Below are 21,240 nucleotides of genomic sequence, written 5' to 3'. Positions count from 1 at the left end.
GAGATTGCTATAAAGTAACAGACCTGAGTTACCTTCAGGGAGCTCACTATTGTTTCATAGTTTTATTTCATAAGCTGCATTTATGCTGGTATAGAGTTAGTCCAGTAGCTTACAAAAAGTAATAACTTGATCCCTAACAATACACACATATATGCATATTGATATTGAACTAATTTTAGCCCCTGATAAGAAAAATATTGGAAGAGGGATGCATAATGATATGTTATGCATATTATCTCTCTATATAGTATATGTGCATGGATAATATGTATATATGTGTATAGTCATACAAATTTGTACTCTAGCCTCAAAGAATATTGAAATTCATGGTTTATTAGTCCTCTTTTCAATGATTTTCTCATCAGGGACTCAAATAAAGACACACATGTACTATACATATGTATGACGTTTGGATCAAATTTTCTGTTGCTCCTTTTGAAGTCTTTAGTGTTATGTTTCTAGATTTCATTTATGGTTTGGTCATTTTCTTATTAGAATCATGATTTAGAGAGGCAAACCATTTCGGCTGAGTCTAATTGTTTTTCAAAGGAGTTGCTTGAGGAAGACAGCAATGGAATAATAGCTTTACTCTCAGAGTACATGATAAGACAAATTTTCCTCTTTATTAGAGAATCCATCTCAAGTCGGAAGAGGCTATGTGGCCATTACTATACTTGACATCAATGACAACGCCCCCGAATTTGCTATGGACTATGAGACCACTGTGTGTGAAAATGCCCAACCAGGGCAGGTAAGAGCTTTCTGCACACCAGGTTCCTAGCTTGTGGTTTCTTTAAAAATATCCAGTAGCAGTTACCTTTGAAATTCTGCCAGCTTTAAGATAAAATGTAATCAGCACATCTCAGCAAAACTAACACTTTGATGTGTAGCATAAACTAATATTGAAGGAACTTTAAAATTCTGGTTTAATTGGGATGATGAAATTTCTCAGGAAGAAAGGGCAACATGGTGAAAGCCGTGGTAAACGGTGGAGGGCTTTGATTCCTTTAAGGAAAAATCTAGCATATGATGCTTGATTGGCCTGCCCCCTGTTTTACACAGCAGGAGTTATGTACCTTGAACTTCTAAGAACTAGGTAGGGTTTAATCTTGGTGTGGCTTGTTCTGCTCATCCATTTTGTTTGGTGTTTTGGGGCATGTGCTGGGCTGGTACAGCTTATTTCTCAGGTTCATAAAAGTAAATGCAAACGTGAAATTTCAAAGGGACATGATTGGTTTTTCAGAGCCCTTTTTAGATTGGGTTCATAGTAGTACATCTGGTCCTCCCCCCAAAGAGGATGGTATTTGTTATAAGGTATAAAATTGCTCTGTCCTGTCATACAGAACAGCAGGGCACAGCAACATGCTTTCATGCTTTTTAATTCTCCATCCTAGGTTATCCAGAAGATCAGTGCTGTGGATAAAGATGAGCCATCCAATGGACACCAGTTTTATTTCAGCTTGACAACTGATGCAACAAATAACCACAACTTTTCATTGAAAGATAACAAAGGTAAAGTATTATTATTATCACCAGTGGAGGCAGCAGGTACAGACTCTCTAAGCAACAACTTTTTCTTGCTCAGGAATGCTGATTATGGACACACACACACACACACACACACACACTAGCAAGGACATTAATTAAAGGGCAATGAGCCCCTCAAGTAATTTTTATCTATGGATTTGCTGTCATGAAGAAGCAGCTGCTAGTTAAATCATTTCAGGCCTAAATCCAAATAGGGGAGAAGCCAGATCCATTTCTCTCTGACTTTTCTTCTAGACCTTTGAGAGCCAGCTAAATTTGTTAATAAGACTGTACTACATAGTATAACTTGAGACATTAGGAAAATAATTGGTATTTCCTGTTTGATATCAACCTAAATCAACTTTGACTTAAGATTTTCAATAGTAGCATCAGTTATACTTTTGTTTTTAACAAAAAATAGAAGTAATCCATGCAAATAATTAAAAGATATATTCCTGATTCAGGGAAGTAAAAAAAAAAGAACAAAAGAATTTCCTGTCACCCTAAATTCATTTCTCTGCTTCAAAAGTAAACACAAACACACACACACACACATACACACATTTTTGCTTAAATATGTATTTATATGCACACACACAGAGACACACATAATAGAATATTTACATTTTATAAATATATATAGACTGACATAGGCATATATATTTTATATATAAATATATGTAGATAATTATATATATAATGATATCTATATATCATCATATATCAATATATATATCATCAATATATATATAATCAATAAATCTATATATATATATCATCATAGGCAACACATGGACAATTATAAGAACTTTTAAAGTAGGAGAACCTGCTGTTCTATAATTTTTAATTTATATATTCAGAGGTGTTTTCATTCAAGGTATTTATTTTAACAAAAGGGCATCTGCAACTGAAAAATATACAGAGAGAGGAGTATTCCCCAACAATACAGAAAATGTAATTCCTTTGAGTTGAATATGTGAGTCAGCTTTCAGGATAAAAGAAAACCTGTAGAAATAGATTTCCTAGTCAAACACCGGCTCATCTAAAAAAGACTTATTCAGAAGGGTGATATTATAAGTGCTTTTTGCCTGAAGCTGCCATCTTCTTTAGTGCAGAAAATCCAACTTTGACCTCAAAAATTCAATCTGAAAATAATAGTTTTCCTGACCCCACTCTCTGCTTAAATGAGAATACTATCTTGTCCCTTTAGTAATATAAAAGGAAGAGCATTCTCTATGTGGGTAATCCCAGACTCTCTGACTTAATCATATTTGGGACAATTCTCAGCACTTTGGTTCATCCAGCACAAGCGTAGAGAGGGGATTCTGTGACCTTGCCAAGAAGAGTCTGAATATTTCCCCCATGTGTCATCCTATCCAGTACCACCACGATGGTTGGACAGCACATGCACTAAAATGTATGGATTTATGGGACATCCCCACTGCTGCACAATGGAAAGATTTCCCTAGGTCAAGACCAGAGCTCTGGAGCATGTACCTTGGAGGAAAACATGTAGGAAGAAAAAGAAGATCAGTTCTTATATCGGCTTCCATGCTAGGAACTGCGTAGATAACATGATGAATTTTATGATCTCCTTCCCAAACATAGGGCTTTCTTTCACATATTGGGCATTTAGGCACATGTTCCACAATCCAGTGTGTGTGTGTGTGTGTGTGTGTGTGTACCTGCATTCGTGCTATTTGATACCAGTCATGTTAGATTACAATTCAACAGCTCTGAAAAACTTTGTGTATCAAAACATGAATACATGTATCGTAATGATTGGGAGGCAAAGAAATAGACGTGTGTATTACTATTAAGTGTATAGAAACATACTGAAAACAATATCCTCCAGCAACTCCCTGTGTAGATTTTTAATGAACACCACAACTTCAAGTCTTAAAAGATTTGTTTACAGAAAAACTTAACCAGATGGAACCTGAAAATCAACAGTTTTATTCTTGCCACTTCTGTAACTGAAGGTTATATGTTTTCTCCAGGGTCCTGTGAGCTTCCTGTTTTGTGCTCTTTGGACCAGGTAGATTTCAGTTTGCTCTTTCATTGGAGCATTGTTAATTCTTTTATGATAAACACTGGATAAATATCTTTCTGATAGCTTGGAAAGGAGGCACATATTAAAGTACACTAGATGAAACTATGATCCTATTTTCCTTCTTCATGTTTTAATTGCTGTAAATTTAAAGAATCACATAAATTCTCTAATTAATTAAGATGTAGCTGGGTAAATTGCTAGTAGACAAAAAAAAATTATTTCTGGTATAGAAATCACAGTTATGTGATACAGACTTACTGAGCACTGATAAAGATTTCATAATTCAATGTTAGATAAAATAGAATATTGAATATAAATTAAACACAAATGACCTATTTTATCACTGATAAAATGTTTATATACATGGGGTGTGGGTAACAATATATACCAATATGGACTTTTAAAAAACTACACAATAATTCCTTTCCTGAATATCTATGTTTATGTCATTCAGATAAAGCTGGATTATGTTATTTTTCTTATTTCTATATTGGGTTTGGAACTTGTCAAGGAGGGGATGGATTGGGATTTTTTATTTTTGCTATCTGATGATGCTGCAAAAGTATTTATCCTTTTAGTTTGAATCATCCTCTTTGAAAGTGTATGATTTGAAATTTAGGAGAAAAGGGTGTACTCTATGTGATTTTTACTAAGTTGCAGTTAAGTGATGAATAAAAATTTTCATATTCAGACTCTTGCCAAGTCTGATCTCATATTCAGTTTTATTTGATATCTGTTTCCTTTGGTCATAACTGTGTAGCATGATGTAAAATATTAAAATGTATTAAAATTAACAAGTACTCTGTAGTAGAGCTCTCTGACAAGACACTTAACAAAATGACTTAAATCATCTCAATTAGTGTGTGTGTGTGTGTGTGTGCACGCGCGCGCGCACGCGCGTTTCTTCTAGAAGTTTCTAATCCCTTTCACCTATTTCGCCCAGCTCCCCACCCCCTTAAATCAGGTAAGTTTGGCAGGACTGAGTCCATCAGCAATCTTGTGTTACACATTTATTTTCTCTGTCTTAGACAACACAGCTTCCATTCTCACCAGGAGAAATGGCTTCCGGAGACAAGAACAATCTGTTTACTATCTGCCGATCTCCATCGTGGACAGCGGATCGCCTTCCCTCAGCAGCACCAACACCCTCACCATCCGCGTCTGCGACTGTGATGCCGACGGGATCGCTCAGACCTGCAATGCCGAGGCCTACGTTCTACCCGCCGGCCTCAGCACAGGAGCCCTGATTGCCATACTCGCCTGTGTCTTGACATTGCTGGGTAGGTACTGCTTCCAGGGTTTGCGCCGTGAGAGCAATCACACCGACCATACAGCATGACCTTCTCTTTTCTTTGGCTGATGGTACCTTTTTGAGAACATGTGCGAGTGTTCTGTTCGATGGCGTTTCCTTCAATGAGCCATGTTCCTTGGCCCCACTTTCCAATGGTATATTGAAAATACAACTCGGAAAAAATAATCAATTTCATTTTTAAAACAATAGGGAAGATAAGTGACTGTTTAAATTTGATTGTTTTTTTTTTTCAAATTTACCATGTCATAGCTATTTGTGTTAAACTACCCTACAAAGGAGATATATTAGACCAGAATCTTTTCTATGTTGTTTTGATAATGTGATTACTTCAGAAATTATAGCTTTATATCCCCCCTCTTTTCAGAAAAGATTTAAGGTAGATTTTTAAATTATTCACAAATTTGAAAAGATTGTAATTTTAGGAATGTAAAAGTTATAATTTCCCAAGAATTAACATATTTAATTATATTCTCCATGATTACTTTATTGCATGGGTAAATAAGATTTATAACTTATGTTAGAATTAGTTTTATAGGAGATTATGCAGTACCCTTTTAAAAATTGGGAGACATCCAACACGAGCATTGGGTAATGGGTTTATGGTTTATTCCTTAGCTACATTGTCTTTCAGAGTAGAACTTCTTACATCAAGGACAACAAGCGTTTAGTATTACATCTGAGACCATATCGTGTGTTTTCTTAGGGTCTAATATAATTTGTGAACCCATTTATAACATATTTTTGTAAAAGCTGAATTTGGCAATGTGAGTCTTCACTGTGTAATGTTTAAAAACAAGTTTTATGAAGTTAAGTAAACCTAACTTTTATTACAGCTCCTAACATACACTAGCTTTTCACCAGGGGAACATTATAAAGCTGGCTACTTAATCTAGAAGGGTAAAATAATAGAACTAGACTGTAAGGTTGTTGTAAAAGTTAAATGAGATAATCATGTGCCTACCATATAGCAGACATACAGTAACTTTTAAGTGTTATTGATGAAGTGAATTCTCAATCTATTAACCAAGCTAAGACTTAGTCACTAATATACTGTAAATGATTCCTACAAATGGAAATGACTGACTTCAATAACCAGCTAAACAGATAAATCTAGGAAGGAAAAAACTTTTTTTTTTTTTTTTCCTAATACCTTCACACAGGTGGCAGAAAGTCTCAAACTCATTAGAACTGGTAAGTAATTCTCAGTTAAAGCCTGATTAGAATAGAATACAAAAGACTGGAGTAAGTTTTGAAAAAGATGGAACCATTGCAAAGGCAGATGGTGTATGGATGACTTTTTGAACTTAACCTGGCCAGTTATCACAGACAATTTAGATTACAGAGTACTTCAAATGAGTAAGATAAAATTGAATTCCTCACAATTTAATCATACCCAACAATTAATTACCTTTGATTTCTTTTAAAGTTGTCTATCTAATGACGCCTACTTCATTGTTAGAACATACTTTTACCATTGACCTAAGGATTCCTTGCAAGTTAGGTTGCTTGTTGGTTCTAATTAAGAATCATTACTTAGCTGTCCCTGAAAATAAGTAAAATAGTCTTATAGATTTCATTCTTACATATGATATGTAAGACTATGTGATTGTGTGTGTGTGTGTTTGTGTGTGTGTGTGTACACATTTGTCTCAGGGTATGATCATAGGTTTTTGTGGATTTCATCAAAATTTAGTTATATTTGAGCATTTTCCTCCAACAGATATCAGATTAGGAATATCTCTTCCACTTCTTAGGACAAGGTGTTTATGTCTTATATTTTACTCATTTTTAAAAGTTTCTCCAAGTCTACAAAAACATAAGTCAAAACAGAGCCTACTGTGCTTAAATTCATTTGTGAACTACTGGCTTTCATTTCTCAGTGAGGACTTGGCTCAGTAATCAGTATGTTTCTGTTTAGATTTGAGTCTTTTTATGCCGTATTTCCTGAGTCTTTAGAAACAGAGGATCAGGACTTTGCATTTTTGTTAGGTTCTGTCTCTTCAATTACAGACTCTGGGTTTTCACACAACATGTGCCAAAGCCAGCATGACTGAGTGTTTGGGTGGGGGTGGTTGGGTGGGAGACACAGCCTCGCATGGGTCATGACTCCTAGTGTACACAGGACTCATACTTTATACCTTAAGAAGTGAGGTGGATTTTATTCCTAGACACTAGATAACAGGATTTGTAACTCAACCTTTTAGGCTTTTAAATAAATATTGCTAGAAAAAAGCAAGGTGGGCTGCCTTGGTTCAGTCGTTAAGCGTCTGCCTTCAGCCTAGGTCGTGATCTCAGGGTCCTGGGATCGAGTCCCACATCAGGTTCTCTGCTCAGTGGGGAGCCTGCTTCTCCCTCTCTTTTTCAATCTCCTCCCCTGCTCATGGTCTTTGTCTCTCTCTCTCTCTCCCAAAAGAATAAATTAAAAAATGGTTTTTTAAAAGGTGGGGGCAATGTAAAGGGGTGGAAATAGGGAGGGACTACTTGAGAATCTAGTTCAATCTAAGGATGAAACTAGAGAAACTTGGGCTTTGAACCCCTAGGAAAAGGTGCTTCCCTGTATGCCAAGTTTGTTTTCCAGTAATGTTGCAAATTAAAGCTATTTGTAAGAGAAGAGAAAGGAATGCCCTGAAGTTTCCAGAATATTCATGCTGGAAGGCATAGAAATCAATTCTAGCCCAAACCTCTGCACTTTTCAGAGGGGGAAAAGGAAGTACAACCGGGTTGGAGGATTTCAGGAAGTCGTATACCAAGTTAACGGCCAAGTTGCCTCCTTTTCATCAATCACTGTTTTTAGATGAAATGACAAAGAAAATACACCTTGAAAATGTGTTTTTTTCAAAATTGTTCATATGTAGTCCTTTCTCAAAATTGAAAAAATCATGTTATATGAAGCTGGTCATGTCAACTTCATGTTAGTTTCCTTCTAACTTTAGAACCCTTTCCCGAGTTTTCTCCCATCCCAAGTTTGTTCTCACCCTTTCAAATTTATTTGTATTCTCTAAATGGAAGATGATCCCAAACTGAGAACCCAAAGTTTCCTTTACTTACATTGAATACAACTTGAATGGGAGAGATTGTGGTCATAGTCAATGTTCATGATAAAGTTATCAGTCAGATGAAATTATTTTGCAAGTAGAAACATTTCATCTGTATATGGCAAGATACTTTAGTATTCTAATGTTCAACTAAATATTTTGCTGGGACACCAGTCTTTAAGATTTTATTTATTTATTGGAGAAGAGAGAGAATGCAAGCAAGGGGAAAGGCAGAGGGAGAGAGAGAGAATCATAAGCAGGCTTCATGTTCGGCAAAGAGCCCAACATGGGACTCCACCTTATGACTCTGATATCATGACCTGAGCAAAAATCAAGAGTCAGAGCCTTAACAGACTGAGCCCCCAGACTGAGCCCTATGCCAACACCAGTTTTTTTCTGCATGTTTATCATATTGAATTCATAATTGTGAACATACATGGTTATTTTCCAACCAAGCTGAATGCACTTCAGAGAAAAACAAATCCAGGGCACCTGAATGTGGCTCAGTTGGTTAAGTGCCTGCCTTCCACTCAAGTCATGAACTCTGGGTCCTAGACCAAGCCCCCTTGTAGTCAGGCTTCCCGCTAAGCAGGGGGTCTGTTTCTTTCTTTCCTTTTGTCCCTCCCCCCAGTTATTTTGCTCTTCCTCTCAAATAAATAAAATCTTTAAAAAAATGTATGAATGACTAACACTAAATCATTACTTCAGTGGATTTTGAGAAATGAGCAGAAAGAATTTCAGTTGTTTTAAATGTTTCAATATTAAATATTGCACATCGATCCAGAGACTATTATAGCTGTTTTCTTGGTTAGTTTCTTAGTTAGCAGGTGCACACTAAAATTGTCACTGAATTTACTATATTGTTTTGTTTTTACATATTTAAACTTTTAGTTCCAAGTAACTGATGTCATATAACATCCCCTCTAGCTCTCTGCTCTTTAGCCACAACTGGAATTAGTTAGACTGGCCCCACTTCAGGTTTAATAAATCATTTGTGGAAAACACTGCTTGCTACATGGGATTCAGGTTCTTGCCGTGTGTCCAGGGTGACCAGCTTGACATTCCGCTGTCATGCGTCTTTGTACTTTTCTTTTCTTTCCTGGTCCACAGAGTGCTGAATCATGTTTGCTCCTCTGTTACTATGGCCACTCATGATTATGTTCAACAGGAGAATATTTTCCTAGTTCTCTAAGTGATAGTACTACATATATATGTATATTATATATATGTATGTTACATATATATATATATATTTACTTAGGTAATACTAAGTATACTAATACCTATTATACTAATAGGTAATACTAATACACACATACACATACACACACACACAAGATTGATCCCCATCATAATCTATAATGATAGTCCTAGTGATATTAAAGGACAGAAGTGGCTAATTTATGGTAGCACATATGTTCCTCTTTCAAACAGGTATAAGCTAAGTAAAAATTAATTACATTTAATAAGCTCATACTAAGTGCTAGACATTAGCTAAGTGCTTTATGAGCATGGTCTAATTTAATTCTCACAACGTATTTCCAGGCAGGTATTAAATAGTATTATGCCCACTTTTTATATGAGAAAACTAAATTAGAGGAAACACGTACAAAGTTACAAGTTGTTACAGCCAGGACCCAAACACAAGTGGGGCTGCCTGCTGAATGTCCTTTATAAGGTATTTTTCCGTATGTGTTTTCTAATAGGAGAGACTTGTGTGTCTCTGGGAAATGCCTGTTGATCTGTGGGTATCACAGCCCAGCACTGCCAAAGTAGAGCCGGCAGAATCTTTGATCTGCTTTACAAAGCAGGTTGATCACTTCTTTGGCTCTGAATGTCTAATTTGCAGTATCCTCCAACTACTTCCAACCTTGAGAGAACACATCAAGAATTATAGATGATAAATTTGAGATTATACTTCATTGCGACCAAAATATATGCTATACCAATTCTCTTTTGACACACAATATTCTTTATGCTTAGGTCAGTTTTGTGTCTGTCTTGACAATCAAATCATTCTAACTGCCACATTTAATGGAGAGGAAATCTGTGATACTTTTCTGGGGCAAGGGGAAGCTCAGTTTTGTTTGTAATGAAATGTTTTCCTGTCTCGAGACATGGAAAGCAGCATCCCTTTTGTGCAGATGATTCGCAGAACTCTGGGATGGACACATTCCTCTAACAGACTGCTGACATTAGAAATTTGAGTAGAATTATTAAATCCTGAACAGTTTTCCTACACCCTTACCTCTCCTCCCGACTTAGTCCCCACTTTCATGTTTTTGAAGGGGAATCAATCACACTTTACTTTTTTCTTCCATCTCCCACAGCCAATCAGTCTCCCCAAAATATGAAATTTTACTTTGTTGACTCTTGAATCTGTGCCATGCTGTCCCTTGATGCTGCACCTGATTTTGACCCAAGTCTATCGTTGCTCTCCTGAGCTGCCCATCTCTACCAGATCCGATCTACCAGCATCCCAGGCAGACTGAGTTTCTCCACAGCAAATGTGACTGTGACACATGCCAGCTTAAAAGAAGATTTCCATGGCCCCCAAGGTCTACAGATGAAAATCACAGACTTTCTATGCTCTAACTGCCCCCTACCATTTCAACCTTCAGCCACATTGCAGAGCTGCTCTTTCTCAGACTCATCCTGCTTTTGTCTTACCTGCTCGTACGTGACTTGCTCCTTCTGCCTCGAACACCTTTGCCCCGATTTTCTTCAGTGTCCAGGTTGGGTGCTGTTCCTGCGTGCCCCAGAGCACCTTTTGTATACCAGAGCGTCCTTCATGGCTGACTCACCTGTTTCATTAGTTTGTATATCTGCTCCAGTAGACTCCTGCTTTTGGAGCCAGGGGCTGAGTATTATTTTATCATTATGTACATAGCCATAAAAGGCTGATGTGACATGGAGAGGGCATGTTACACCTACATTCTGAATGAGACCATGGATGATTTGAATGTATTCGTTAGCAGGAAAGAGGGTTTGATTTTATTTTTGTCCTTATCCATAAATAGTATCTCCATTACAGCCAGACTTTCTCATTTCCTAAGATTATATGATTTTAGGGCATTTTGTCTGAAATCCAGCCTCTTTATTTTTTTCTATAAAGTAGATATGGCACACAATTAAAATACTGACATTGTATTTTTGAGTTAATAGCCCTGCATATCTACAAGGGCTCAAGAAAAAATAAATCTGAATATATGATTTTCCAAATCTATCTAAAGGTAGAGAAAATACTGCAGTATTTCAAAGTTAATGCATTTGTTGTTAAAATTCAGCTTAAATTTTAGTCAAAAATGCTATAGTTGTTATCTACTTTACCTCATGCACATGCTTAGATTGTATCAAATATAAATTTTCATTTATTCTTTGTGGCTATAAATAATAGAGTAGGTTCATAAGTACAAGTTCAAATTCTGGCCTTTTGTGACTAAGGATCTGCATATATCTCCGATTCTGCAGCACATAGATCCAGACAAAATGACAAGTTGAATTCTCTCACCCTTTACATCTTAGCTTAGATGTCACTTCCAATGACATCTGTCTTTGATCATCAGACTGCAGTAGCACCCCTGTTTTTTTCCTATCATTTCACTTTTTAAAACATAGATTATTTCCTTGCTTGAGACATTTCAGAAGCATCAAATGTACTTACATAAAATCCAAATGGTTCTCATGGCCCACAAAGCAAGACATGTTCTGACACCTGCTCACCTCTTGAAGGTATCAGCCCGTCTAATCCTTCACTCACCCTGAAGGAAGAGCCACATCGCTGCCTTTCCCTTAGTTTCAAACATGCCTCCCTGTTACAAAAAGATTTTTCCTGAGTCCCTTCACCTGTTGGGCTCACACTATCCTTTTAGACCAGCTTCAGTTTTACCTACTTGGGGTGGGGAATGTCTCACCTACTAATTAGATTAAGCACAGCTCACCACCATTAGTCTTTGTCTTTTTAACTGAAGTATACCTGACATACAATATCCTATTAATTTCAGGTGTACATCATAGTGATCTGATATTTTTATATGAAATGATCCTCATGATAAATCTAGTTACCATTTATCACCATACAAAACTATTACAAAATTATTGACTACATTCCCTATCCATTACATTTCCAGGTCTTATTTTATAACTTAAGGATTGGACGACTTAGTCTCCCTTACCTATTTTGCCCACTTCCTAGTAACTCCCTAGTTTAAATAAACCCACAGTTTATTTCCTGAGTCTGTTTCAATTTGTTTCTGGTTTTGGTTTTCTTTCTTTCTTTTTTTTTTTGGATTCCACATATAAAAATCATTCAGTATCTGTCTTTCTCTGAGGATAATACACTCTAGACCCATCCATGTTGTTGCAAATGACAAGATTTCATTCTTTTTTGTGGCTGAATAATATTCCATTGTGTGTAGGTAGGTGTATATTTACATATACATGCATACATATATATGTATGAGAGAGAGAGAGAGAGAGAGGGAACACAAAGTATGGAAGTGCCTCAAGACATGTATGTCTTTGAATTGGTGCTTTGGTTTTCTTTGGATAAACAACCAGAAGTGGAATTACTCGATTTTATGGTATTTTTAACCTTTTGAGGGAACTCTGTACTGTTTTCCATAGTGGCTACACCAATTTATATTCCCACCAACAGTGTGCAAGTCTTTTCTTTTCTCTACACCCATGCCAACACTTATTTTTTTGTTGTTTTTTTGACAGTTGTCAATCTGACAGGTGTGAGGTAATCTTATGGTTTTGAATCTGATTTCCCTGGTGATTAGTGATGTTAAGCATCTTTTCATGTTCCTGTTGGCTATCTGTATGTCTTCTTTAGAAAAACTACTATTCACGTTCTGTAACCATTTTTAATTGGGTTGTTTGCTTTTTTGTTTTTGATATTAAGGTATGTAAGTCCTTTGTATATTTTGGATATTAACCCCTAATCAAATACATGATTTGCAAATATCTTCTTCCATTCTGTAGGTTGCCTTTTCATTTACTAATGTTGTCCTTCATTGTGTAAAAATTTTGATGTATTCCCAATTGCTGCTTTTTTTTTTTAATCTAATTTATTTATTTGACAGAGAGAGAGATCACAAGTAGGAGGAGAGGCAGGCGGAGAGAGAGAGGTGGAGCAAGCAGGCTTCCCGCTGAGCAGAGAGCCTGATGTGGGGCTCAACCCCAGGACCCTGGGATCATGACCTGAGCCAAAGGCAGAGGCCCAAGCCACTGAGCCACCCAGGCGCCCCTCCCAATTGCTTCTTTTAGGTTTTTTTGTTCTTGCCTTAGGAGACAGGTTCAAAAACATATTGCTAAGACCAGTGTCAAAGAGCTTACTATGTTTTCTTCTAGGGGATTTATGGTTTCAGGTCTTACATTCAAGTCTTTTAATCCATTTTGAATTTATTTTTGTTTATGTTCTAAGAAAGTGGTCAGGTTTTCCCTGCACCATCCTCTGTAAAGATGGTCTTTTCCCTGTTGTATATTCATGTCTTCTTTGTCATAAATTGACCATAGTTGTGTGCATTTACTTCTGGCCTTTCTTTTCTATTCCATTGATTTATGTGTCTGTTTTTGTGCTAGCACCATACGGTTTTAATTGCTATAGCTCTCTAGTATAGGTTGAAATCAGGAAGCATGACACCTCTGACTTTGTTCACTTTCAGGAGTGGTTTGGCTATTTGGGGTCTTTTGAGGTTCCATATACATTTCAGGATTCTTTGTTGTAATCCTGTGGAAACTAACATTGGTAATTTCAAGGGATTACATTGAATCTGTAGTTTGCTTTGGATAGTACAGACATTTTAAAATAATATTTTTCCAATCCATGAGTATGGTTTACCTTTCCATTGATTTGAGCCATCCTCAATTTCTTTCATCCGTGTCATAGTTTTCAGAATACAGGTCTCTTACTTCCTTGGTTAAATTTATTCCTAGGCAATTTTTTAAAAGATTTTATCCATTTATTTTGAGAGAGGGAGAAAGAGAACAAGCTGGGGGAGGAGTAGAGGGAGAAAAAAGAAGCAGACTCTCTGCTGAGCTGGGAGCCCAATGTGGGGCTCAGTCTCAGGACTCTGGATCAGGACCCAAGCCGAAGGCAGACTGTTTAACCATCAAGCCACCCAGGTGCCCCCTTAAGTAATTTTTTTTAATAAAATTGTAAATGTGATTGCTTTCTTCATTTCTCTTTCTTGGTAGCTTGTTATAGTATAGAGAAATGCAACCTATTTCTGTATTTTGTATTCAGGATTTTGTATTTATATTTCTAATTTTGTATTCTGCAACTTTTACTGAATTCATTTATTTGTTCTGGTAGTTTTTGGTGGAGTCTAAGGTTTTCTGTATACAGTATCATGTCATTTGCAAAAAGTGACAGTTTCATTATTTTCCAATTTAGATGCCTTTTTTCCCCCTTGCCTAATTGTGGTGACTAATTGTGTTGAATAAAAATGGCCAGGGTGGGCATTCTTGCCTTGTGTCTTAGAGTAAAAGCTTTTAGTTTTTACCCTTAAGTATGATGTTAGCTATGGGCTTGACATACATGACCTTTCTTATGTTGAGGTGTGATTCTTCTATACTCACCTTGGTTTTTTATCATACATGGATGTTGAATTATGTCAGTTGCTCTTTCTGCATCTAATGAGATCATATGATTTTTAGCATTTTTTGTTAGTGTGTTATATAATGTTGATTGATTTGCAGATGTTGAAACATCCTTGGCATAAATTCCACATAATCATGGGGTATAATTTTTATATTTTTAAGATTTATTTATTTGAGAGAGAGAGCAGAGGGAGGGGCAAAAGGAGAGGGAGATAAGCAGACTCCCCACTGAGCAGGGAGCCCATTACAGGACTGGATCCCAGGACACCAAGATCATGACCTGAGCCAAAATCAAGGGTCAGACGCTTAATCAACTGAACCATTCACGTGCCACATGGGGTATAGTTTTTTTAACATAATGCTGAATTTGTTTTGCTAATAGTTTGTTGAGGATTTTTGCATTTGTTTCATCAGGGATATCCTGTAATTTTTTTTTTTTTCAATATCTTTGGTTTTGGTATCAGAGTAATGATGGCCTTGTAGAGGATTTGGAAGCAGTCCTTCCTCTTCATTTTCTGGAGAAGTTTTTTTTGTTTGTTTGTTTTTTAATTACTAATTCAGTATCATTACTTGTAATTGGCCTATTCAGATTTTCTGTTTTTCCATAATCTCAAAAGTTTGCATTTCTAGGAATTTATCATTTTTTTCTAAGTTCTTCTATTTGTTGGTGTATAATTATAGTAGTCTGCTATGATCGTTTTTATTTCTGTTGTATCATTTTAACTTCTTTTTCTGATTTTATTTGTATGGTTGTGTTTTTCTCTTGAAAACTCTGGCTAGACGTTTATCAATTTTGTTTATCTTTTCAAAAAAAACAGTTCTTAGTTATGCATTGATCTTTTCTATTTTTTAAGTATCTAATGTATTTTCACTCAGATTGTTATCATTTCCTTTCTCTTCTAATTTTGGAATTTGCTTGTCAATATTCTCCTTCTCTTAGGCATAAAGTTAGATGGTTTATTTGGGATTTTACTTGAGGTAGACCTATATCACTATAAACTTTACTCTTAGAATTGCTTTTGCTGTATCCTGTGGATTTTGAAAAGCTGTGTTTTCATTTTTATTTTCATTTGTCTCAAGGTATTTATTTCCAACTTTAATTTATTTATTGACACATTGTTTAGTAGCATGTGCTTCAGTCCTCCACATGTTTTGTTTTGTTTTTCTAGAAATCTTTCCATGATTGATTTCTACTTTCACACTACTGTGGTTAGAAAAGATGTTGGATATAATTTTAATCTTCTTGAATTTATTGTAACTTGTTTTGCAGCTTAACATGTGATCTCTCCTGGAGAATGTTCAATGTGCACTTCAAAAAAAAATGCAGTCTGAAGTTTTTAGATGAAATGTTCTCTATATATCTGTTAAGCCATTTGGTCTAATGTGTTGTTTAAGGCCAATTTTTTCGTATTGATTTTCAGTCTGGATGATTTATTTATTGATGTAAGTAGATTGTTAAAGTCCCCCCGCTATTTTCTATTACTGTCAGTTTTTCCCTTTATGTCTGCTTAAATTTGCTTTACATATTTACATGATCATATGTTGGCTGCATAGGTATTTGGAAATGTTAATATTGTTTCTTTTTTTGGAGTCACAGTCTTTGTTTTAAGTATATTTCATCTGATATGAGTCCTGATCCAGCTTTATATCCATTTTCATGGAATATCTTTTTCTACCCCTCCACCTTCAGTCTGAATGTGCCTTTAGATATAAAGTGAGTCTCTTGGAAGCAGCATATAAATGGATGTTGTTTTTATCCATTCAGCCACGGTATACCTTGTGATCGGATCATTTAGACCAGTTACATTTAAAATGTATTGATAGGTATATGTTTATTACTATTACTTATTGCTTTCTGATTGTTTTTGTAATTCTCTGTTTCTTTCTGCTTTTGATTACTTGTGGTTTGATGTTTTTCTTTATTTTTGTGTGTGTGTATCCGTTGTAGGTCTTTGGATTTGTTAGATTCTTTTGCGGGTTTGGTTTTGGTTAGTATGAGGTTCCTGTGCACCAACATTATAAATGTAGCAGTGTGTTTTTAGCTGATAGTCACTTAATTTCCAGTGCATTCTGAAAAAGTACTACATTTGTACTCTCCCTCCCCCCCACACACATTTTATGTTGTTGATGTCATATTTTACATCTTTTTGGTTTAATTTTGCACACACGATTTTTAAGTGGCCGATCCATTGCCTTTATTATATATTTGCCTTTATTAGTGAGTTTTTTCTTTCATGTATTGTATTTTTAGTTATAGCCTTTTCCACTTAAAGACATTTTAACTTTTCTTGGAAGTCTGATTTAGTGGTGATGAACGCCTTTAGTTTTTGCTTGTCTGGGAAACTAGGGATCTTGGGGAATACTGGGCTGCGGGGCTGCGGCTGCTTTAGTGGGATGCCTGGAGCTAGAGCTAGACCAGGTGTGAGTCAGTGTAAATGTGGGTTTAAGTGGGGGATTTGAGGTACACTTCAGGAGTTACACTACGCAATAATTGGTTCATTAAGGTAGTGAGATGAATAAGAGGTAAATACAAGGAGGAAGTGAAGTTAGAGTCCAAGATGACCTGGAAGTTTCTGGTGTGGATATTATTTTGAGAAAACACAAATTGAAACAGATTGAAGTTAATGGGTTAAAATCTGGAAAACTATATTTGGACAGAAAGTTGTTTTTTTTTTTTTTTAAAGATTTTTATTTATTTATTTGACTGAGAGAGATCACAAGTAGGCAGAGAGGCAGGCAGAGAGAGAAGGGGAAGCAGGCTCCCTGCTGAGCAGAGAGCCCAATGTGGGGCTGGATCCCAGGACCCTGGGATCATGACCCGAGCTGAAGGCAGAGGCTTTTACCCACTGAGCCACCCAGGTGCCCCTGGGCAGAAAGTTGTTATAGTAAAATAAGTGATAGTAATAATTAAAAATTACAGTTTCCATGCATTAAGTATTTACTATATTCTGAGCAGCCCATATTGTTTTTATTATCAGTAAAAATTATGCCTAATCATTAATGAAGATAGATGGGAGATTTATATGTCAGAGACCTCACCAATTGTCATATACAGAAAATAGTTGAATTTTTGGATTTCATTGAGCTCATGTTGAAAGAGTATTGGGTGAAAAAAAAAAAGAAGCCACATACAGAATTTGAGAAATATTTACCCTAGGTATTACCTAGAGAAGAGCAGCCACCAGAGCATGATTTGAGAGGAGAGAGTAAAACTTTTTTTTTTTAATTGTAAGAATTCCTGTAATAGTCTATTAATTCAAGAAAACTCACTTGCATCATTTTTCCTGGTTGAAGATCTATGTCATATATGATAGACTGGCCCTGTAAGCTAAGGGCTGACTAATGCCCTTTGGATTGGGCAGATGTTAACAAGACCATTGATGACCTTAGTCTCGGAGGAATAACTCCAAAAAACTCAGATTCTCTGGCTTCAGGACAATCAGGATATAAGAATATGGAAATATGAAATAGGCTACTTTTATAAAAAAGAAAAGTCAGTAACATTGAGTGTAGTTGAAGATAAATCATGGATTGGAAAATTATCACTCAATGACCTATTTTTTTTGGTGAGAATATAGAACTCTGGTGTAGCTCCAGGCATGGAGAAAGTTTTGGGAACTTGGAAGTGACCCTGAAAAGAGCTGAAATATTTCTGTCATGGTTGTTTCTGATCTGAAGCCACCAAAGTTCAAGTTCAAAATTAAAGAAAGTTAGAGAAACTTAATTAGTGGCAAATGGAGAAAATTAACAGATTTTTAGTAATCTTTACGCAAATCAACAAGATCAAAAGATAGTGAGGAGTTGAAAAACAAAGGTATTGAAGGGCTAAGTTCTGCTCGCACATGGATGTGGATAATTATTTATAATAAATTATTCAACTTGGATACAGATTGTACTAGCAGATTTTTCATTTAAAGTAGGTCATTTTTCAGTTACACCTAATAGACACAGTAATAATTGTCATATAATAGTTACTTTGCTGTTCAATATGTCATTTGGCAATAAAATTTTAGAGCAGTATACCTTAAGATCATACAGAATTAAGATTTCATTTTGTCCCAAGAAATATATTATGATTCACAAGGGTTAACTACATATGTAATTTTAAAACTTCAAGTAGCCTCATTAGCAAAACTAAAGAGGAACAAAGGAAGTAAATGCTAATAAGATATTTAATGCAGTATTAACAAACCTATAATTTAACATGTAATCAATAAAAATATAGTTTACATGAACAATTTTAACATTAACAATTGTCTTGAACATCACATGTCTATTTTAAACTAAAAGCACATCTCAGTTCATGTTTCAAATAGGGATGGCCACACTTCAGATGCTCAGTCGCCACGTGTGGCTAGCAGCTACCCTGTTGGATAGTGAAGATTTAGACAGCCATGTTATTGACTAATAAGAAATTCTGATTATTCACAGAAACAGAGAGAAAATGGTATTTCTAGGTGACAGTAGCTTATCCTTCAAGTCTTACTGCATGTCATCTCTTTTGTGAGACTTTGAGCAACCTGGCCAAAGCATACCTTCCCATACATATTTACCTAGCATGCATTATATTGCTATATAATCATATACTAGTTATATTTTCTTATATAAAATACTGAACTTCACAATGGCAAGAGTTACCTGCATATCTCCAACCCATACTATATTTAACAAATATGTTTTGAGTGCTTATTTATTATCAAGTATTGCTTTTTGTGCTCAAGATATATCTGTGGGGAATAAAATCACTGACCTTATAGGGATTACAGTTGAAAATCAATGCCCAGTAAAAAATGTTGAATCAATGTTGAATGTTGAAATGTTGAAAATAATGTTGAAAAATGTTGAATTAAGAGAAATTTAGGTTTTAACTTTTGGTGAGTCTCTAAACCGTAGGTTAAACTCAACAAAGTGATATTTAACAGTATTTAAGGTCTTGCAATTTGATTTAAAGCAAGAACTTTTTATAGAGTTTTAGGTTGGAAAAGAACTGTGATAGTAGTTCACATGACTGAGTGGTTTTAAATGAATTGATTCAAAATTTGAAATAAAGGGAATAGTTTTTCTTTATTATAAGAAGACTTATCTAGCCATAGTACCAATTTGTGCCACATCTGTGCAAATGTTCTGGGGACCAAAACTGAATATTGAGCATTCAGACATTGCAAGCTTAGATAATTCATTGCCGAGGACTCGGGATAACAATCGGGCATTGAATTCAGCAGCTGAGAATACACTATAAGTACTTCTAGAACAAACCCGAATGACTTTTCAAGTGTCTGCTGTCTTCAAGAGAGTAAGACATTTGACGATGGAAGTTTGTTGGAGAGGGGGCCTCTTAATTATCATGACCAATAATGCTATGGTTAACCTCCAAGAAGTGTGTTAAGTGGGACTTGAAATACTTTAAAGAGGATTTAAGTAAAAATGGATGTGTATCTGTCACAGACTACAGTGATGCTGAGAATAGAGGGGTCCACTGCTGTAGAGTGTGCTGTGTGTTTTACACATCTGTGCTTTTCTTCATCTTCCCTTTTATTTATTTCTGTTTGGGAGAAGGGTGCTGTTCTGGTCTGCAGGCTCCTTAGTACCTGTGTACCTGTGTATGTGTGTCCTCTCTCTGAGTGAATTACATCATGATTTATCATACATTTATCTTTGTAAATACAGGGTTACCACGTTTGAGCTGTTTGGATGCAGAGATCCTCTCTGTTAAACAGTTTTGCCAATCACCAGCACTATTGTCTGCATGACTGGGAGACTGAAAATGCTGGATGTTAACGAACTGAGTCACAACACAGGAATTGCAGTAGCATTGTAATTGCTTTCTTAACATCTTCTTTCCCCTTCTTCCTGAGATCAGTCAGTACGATTTTTTAAGAGCATAGACAATCACGGAGGCGGTCCTTAAGCCGCACTGGTTATCTCCCACCTCGTTCTCTCCTCCTCAGCCCTGTCAGCTCCAGCCTTTGCTGACTGCTTGTTTGTGCCAAGTATGATCTCCCGTATCACCTAGCCTCGGCCTGCAGGGGCACGTAAATCTGCCTTGTGTGGATCTGTTTCTTCTACCGTAGACCTTTAAAAGATCATATTTTCTTCTTTGGGAATAATTATCATCGTTTTACTTTTACATTTAGTTCTTGCTATTTGATTAATAGCCTGCCCATGTCATTATAAGTTCCATGAAGAAATGTGCTTTGCCTGCTTCTGTGTGCAACTTTACATCATCACACCCAATGCCTGTAATAAATGGTTAACACACATTTGTTAACCGTATATAAACTCACGAACAACACATTATAAGTGCCACGCTGTCTAGACTAGGTCTTTTCTGTCTTCACTCATAAGTATTATCCATATGACAGAAAAGACATATGAGAAAAACCTCTTAAACTATATAATCTTGTGCTTACTTAAGCAGAAAATATTCTTTTTAATACAGGGATTATCTCCATAGACCCTGAAGAGCACTTAATACTTGTTCTACGTAAAGGTTAAATTTTATTTTTTATATGGGCTCATGCAGTTAGAAATTAATATTCTCCTAAGTCATTGAAATGTTAAATTTTCTAACCTCCTAAAACACTTCATTTTTCTCAGCTTCAGGCAAGATTGAGAAATAAAATAAACTCTATAAGATATTAATATCCTTAATAGGTACTGAACCTGAGGGCTGACACACCTATGGGTTCTTTCATGTTTCACTTTTA

At 35.9% G+C, this 21,240-nt stretch overlaps 1 protein-coding gene across 2 annotated transcripts in view; it reads left to right on the top strand.

Annotated features, from left to right (window-relative positions):
* Positions 1-21,240, top strand: part of CDH7 (cadherin 7) — a 127,473-nt gene that overhangs the window by 95,922 nt on the left and 10,311 nt on the right. For both annotated transcript variants that reach the window (XM_032311015.1, XM_032311016.1), the window contains 3 exons: positions 630-751; positions 1,395-1,512; positions 4,609-4,860. In XM_032311015.1, the coding sequence (XP_032166906.1) occupies positions 630-751; positions 1,395-1,512; positions 4,609-4,860 (492 nt within the window). The remainder of the gene's footprint in view (positions 1-629; positions 752-1,394; positions 1,513-4,608; positions 4,861-21,240) is intronic.

The sequence above is a fragment of the Mustela erminea genome, chromosome 13 (assembly GCF_009829155.1).
Source record: "Mustela erminea isolate mMusErm1 chromosome 13, mMusErm1.Pri, whole genome shotgun sequence".
NCBI lineage: Eukaryota > Metazoa > Chordata > Mammalia > Carnivora > Mustelidae > Mustela > Mustela erminea.
Note: the sequence above shows the minus strand (reverse complement) of the source record. Positions and strands in the feature narration are given on the sequence as shown.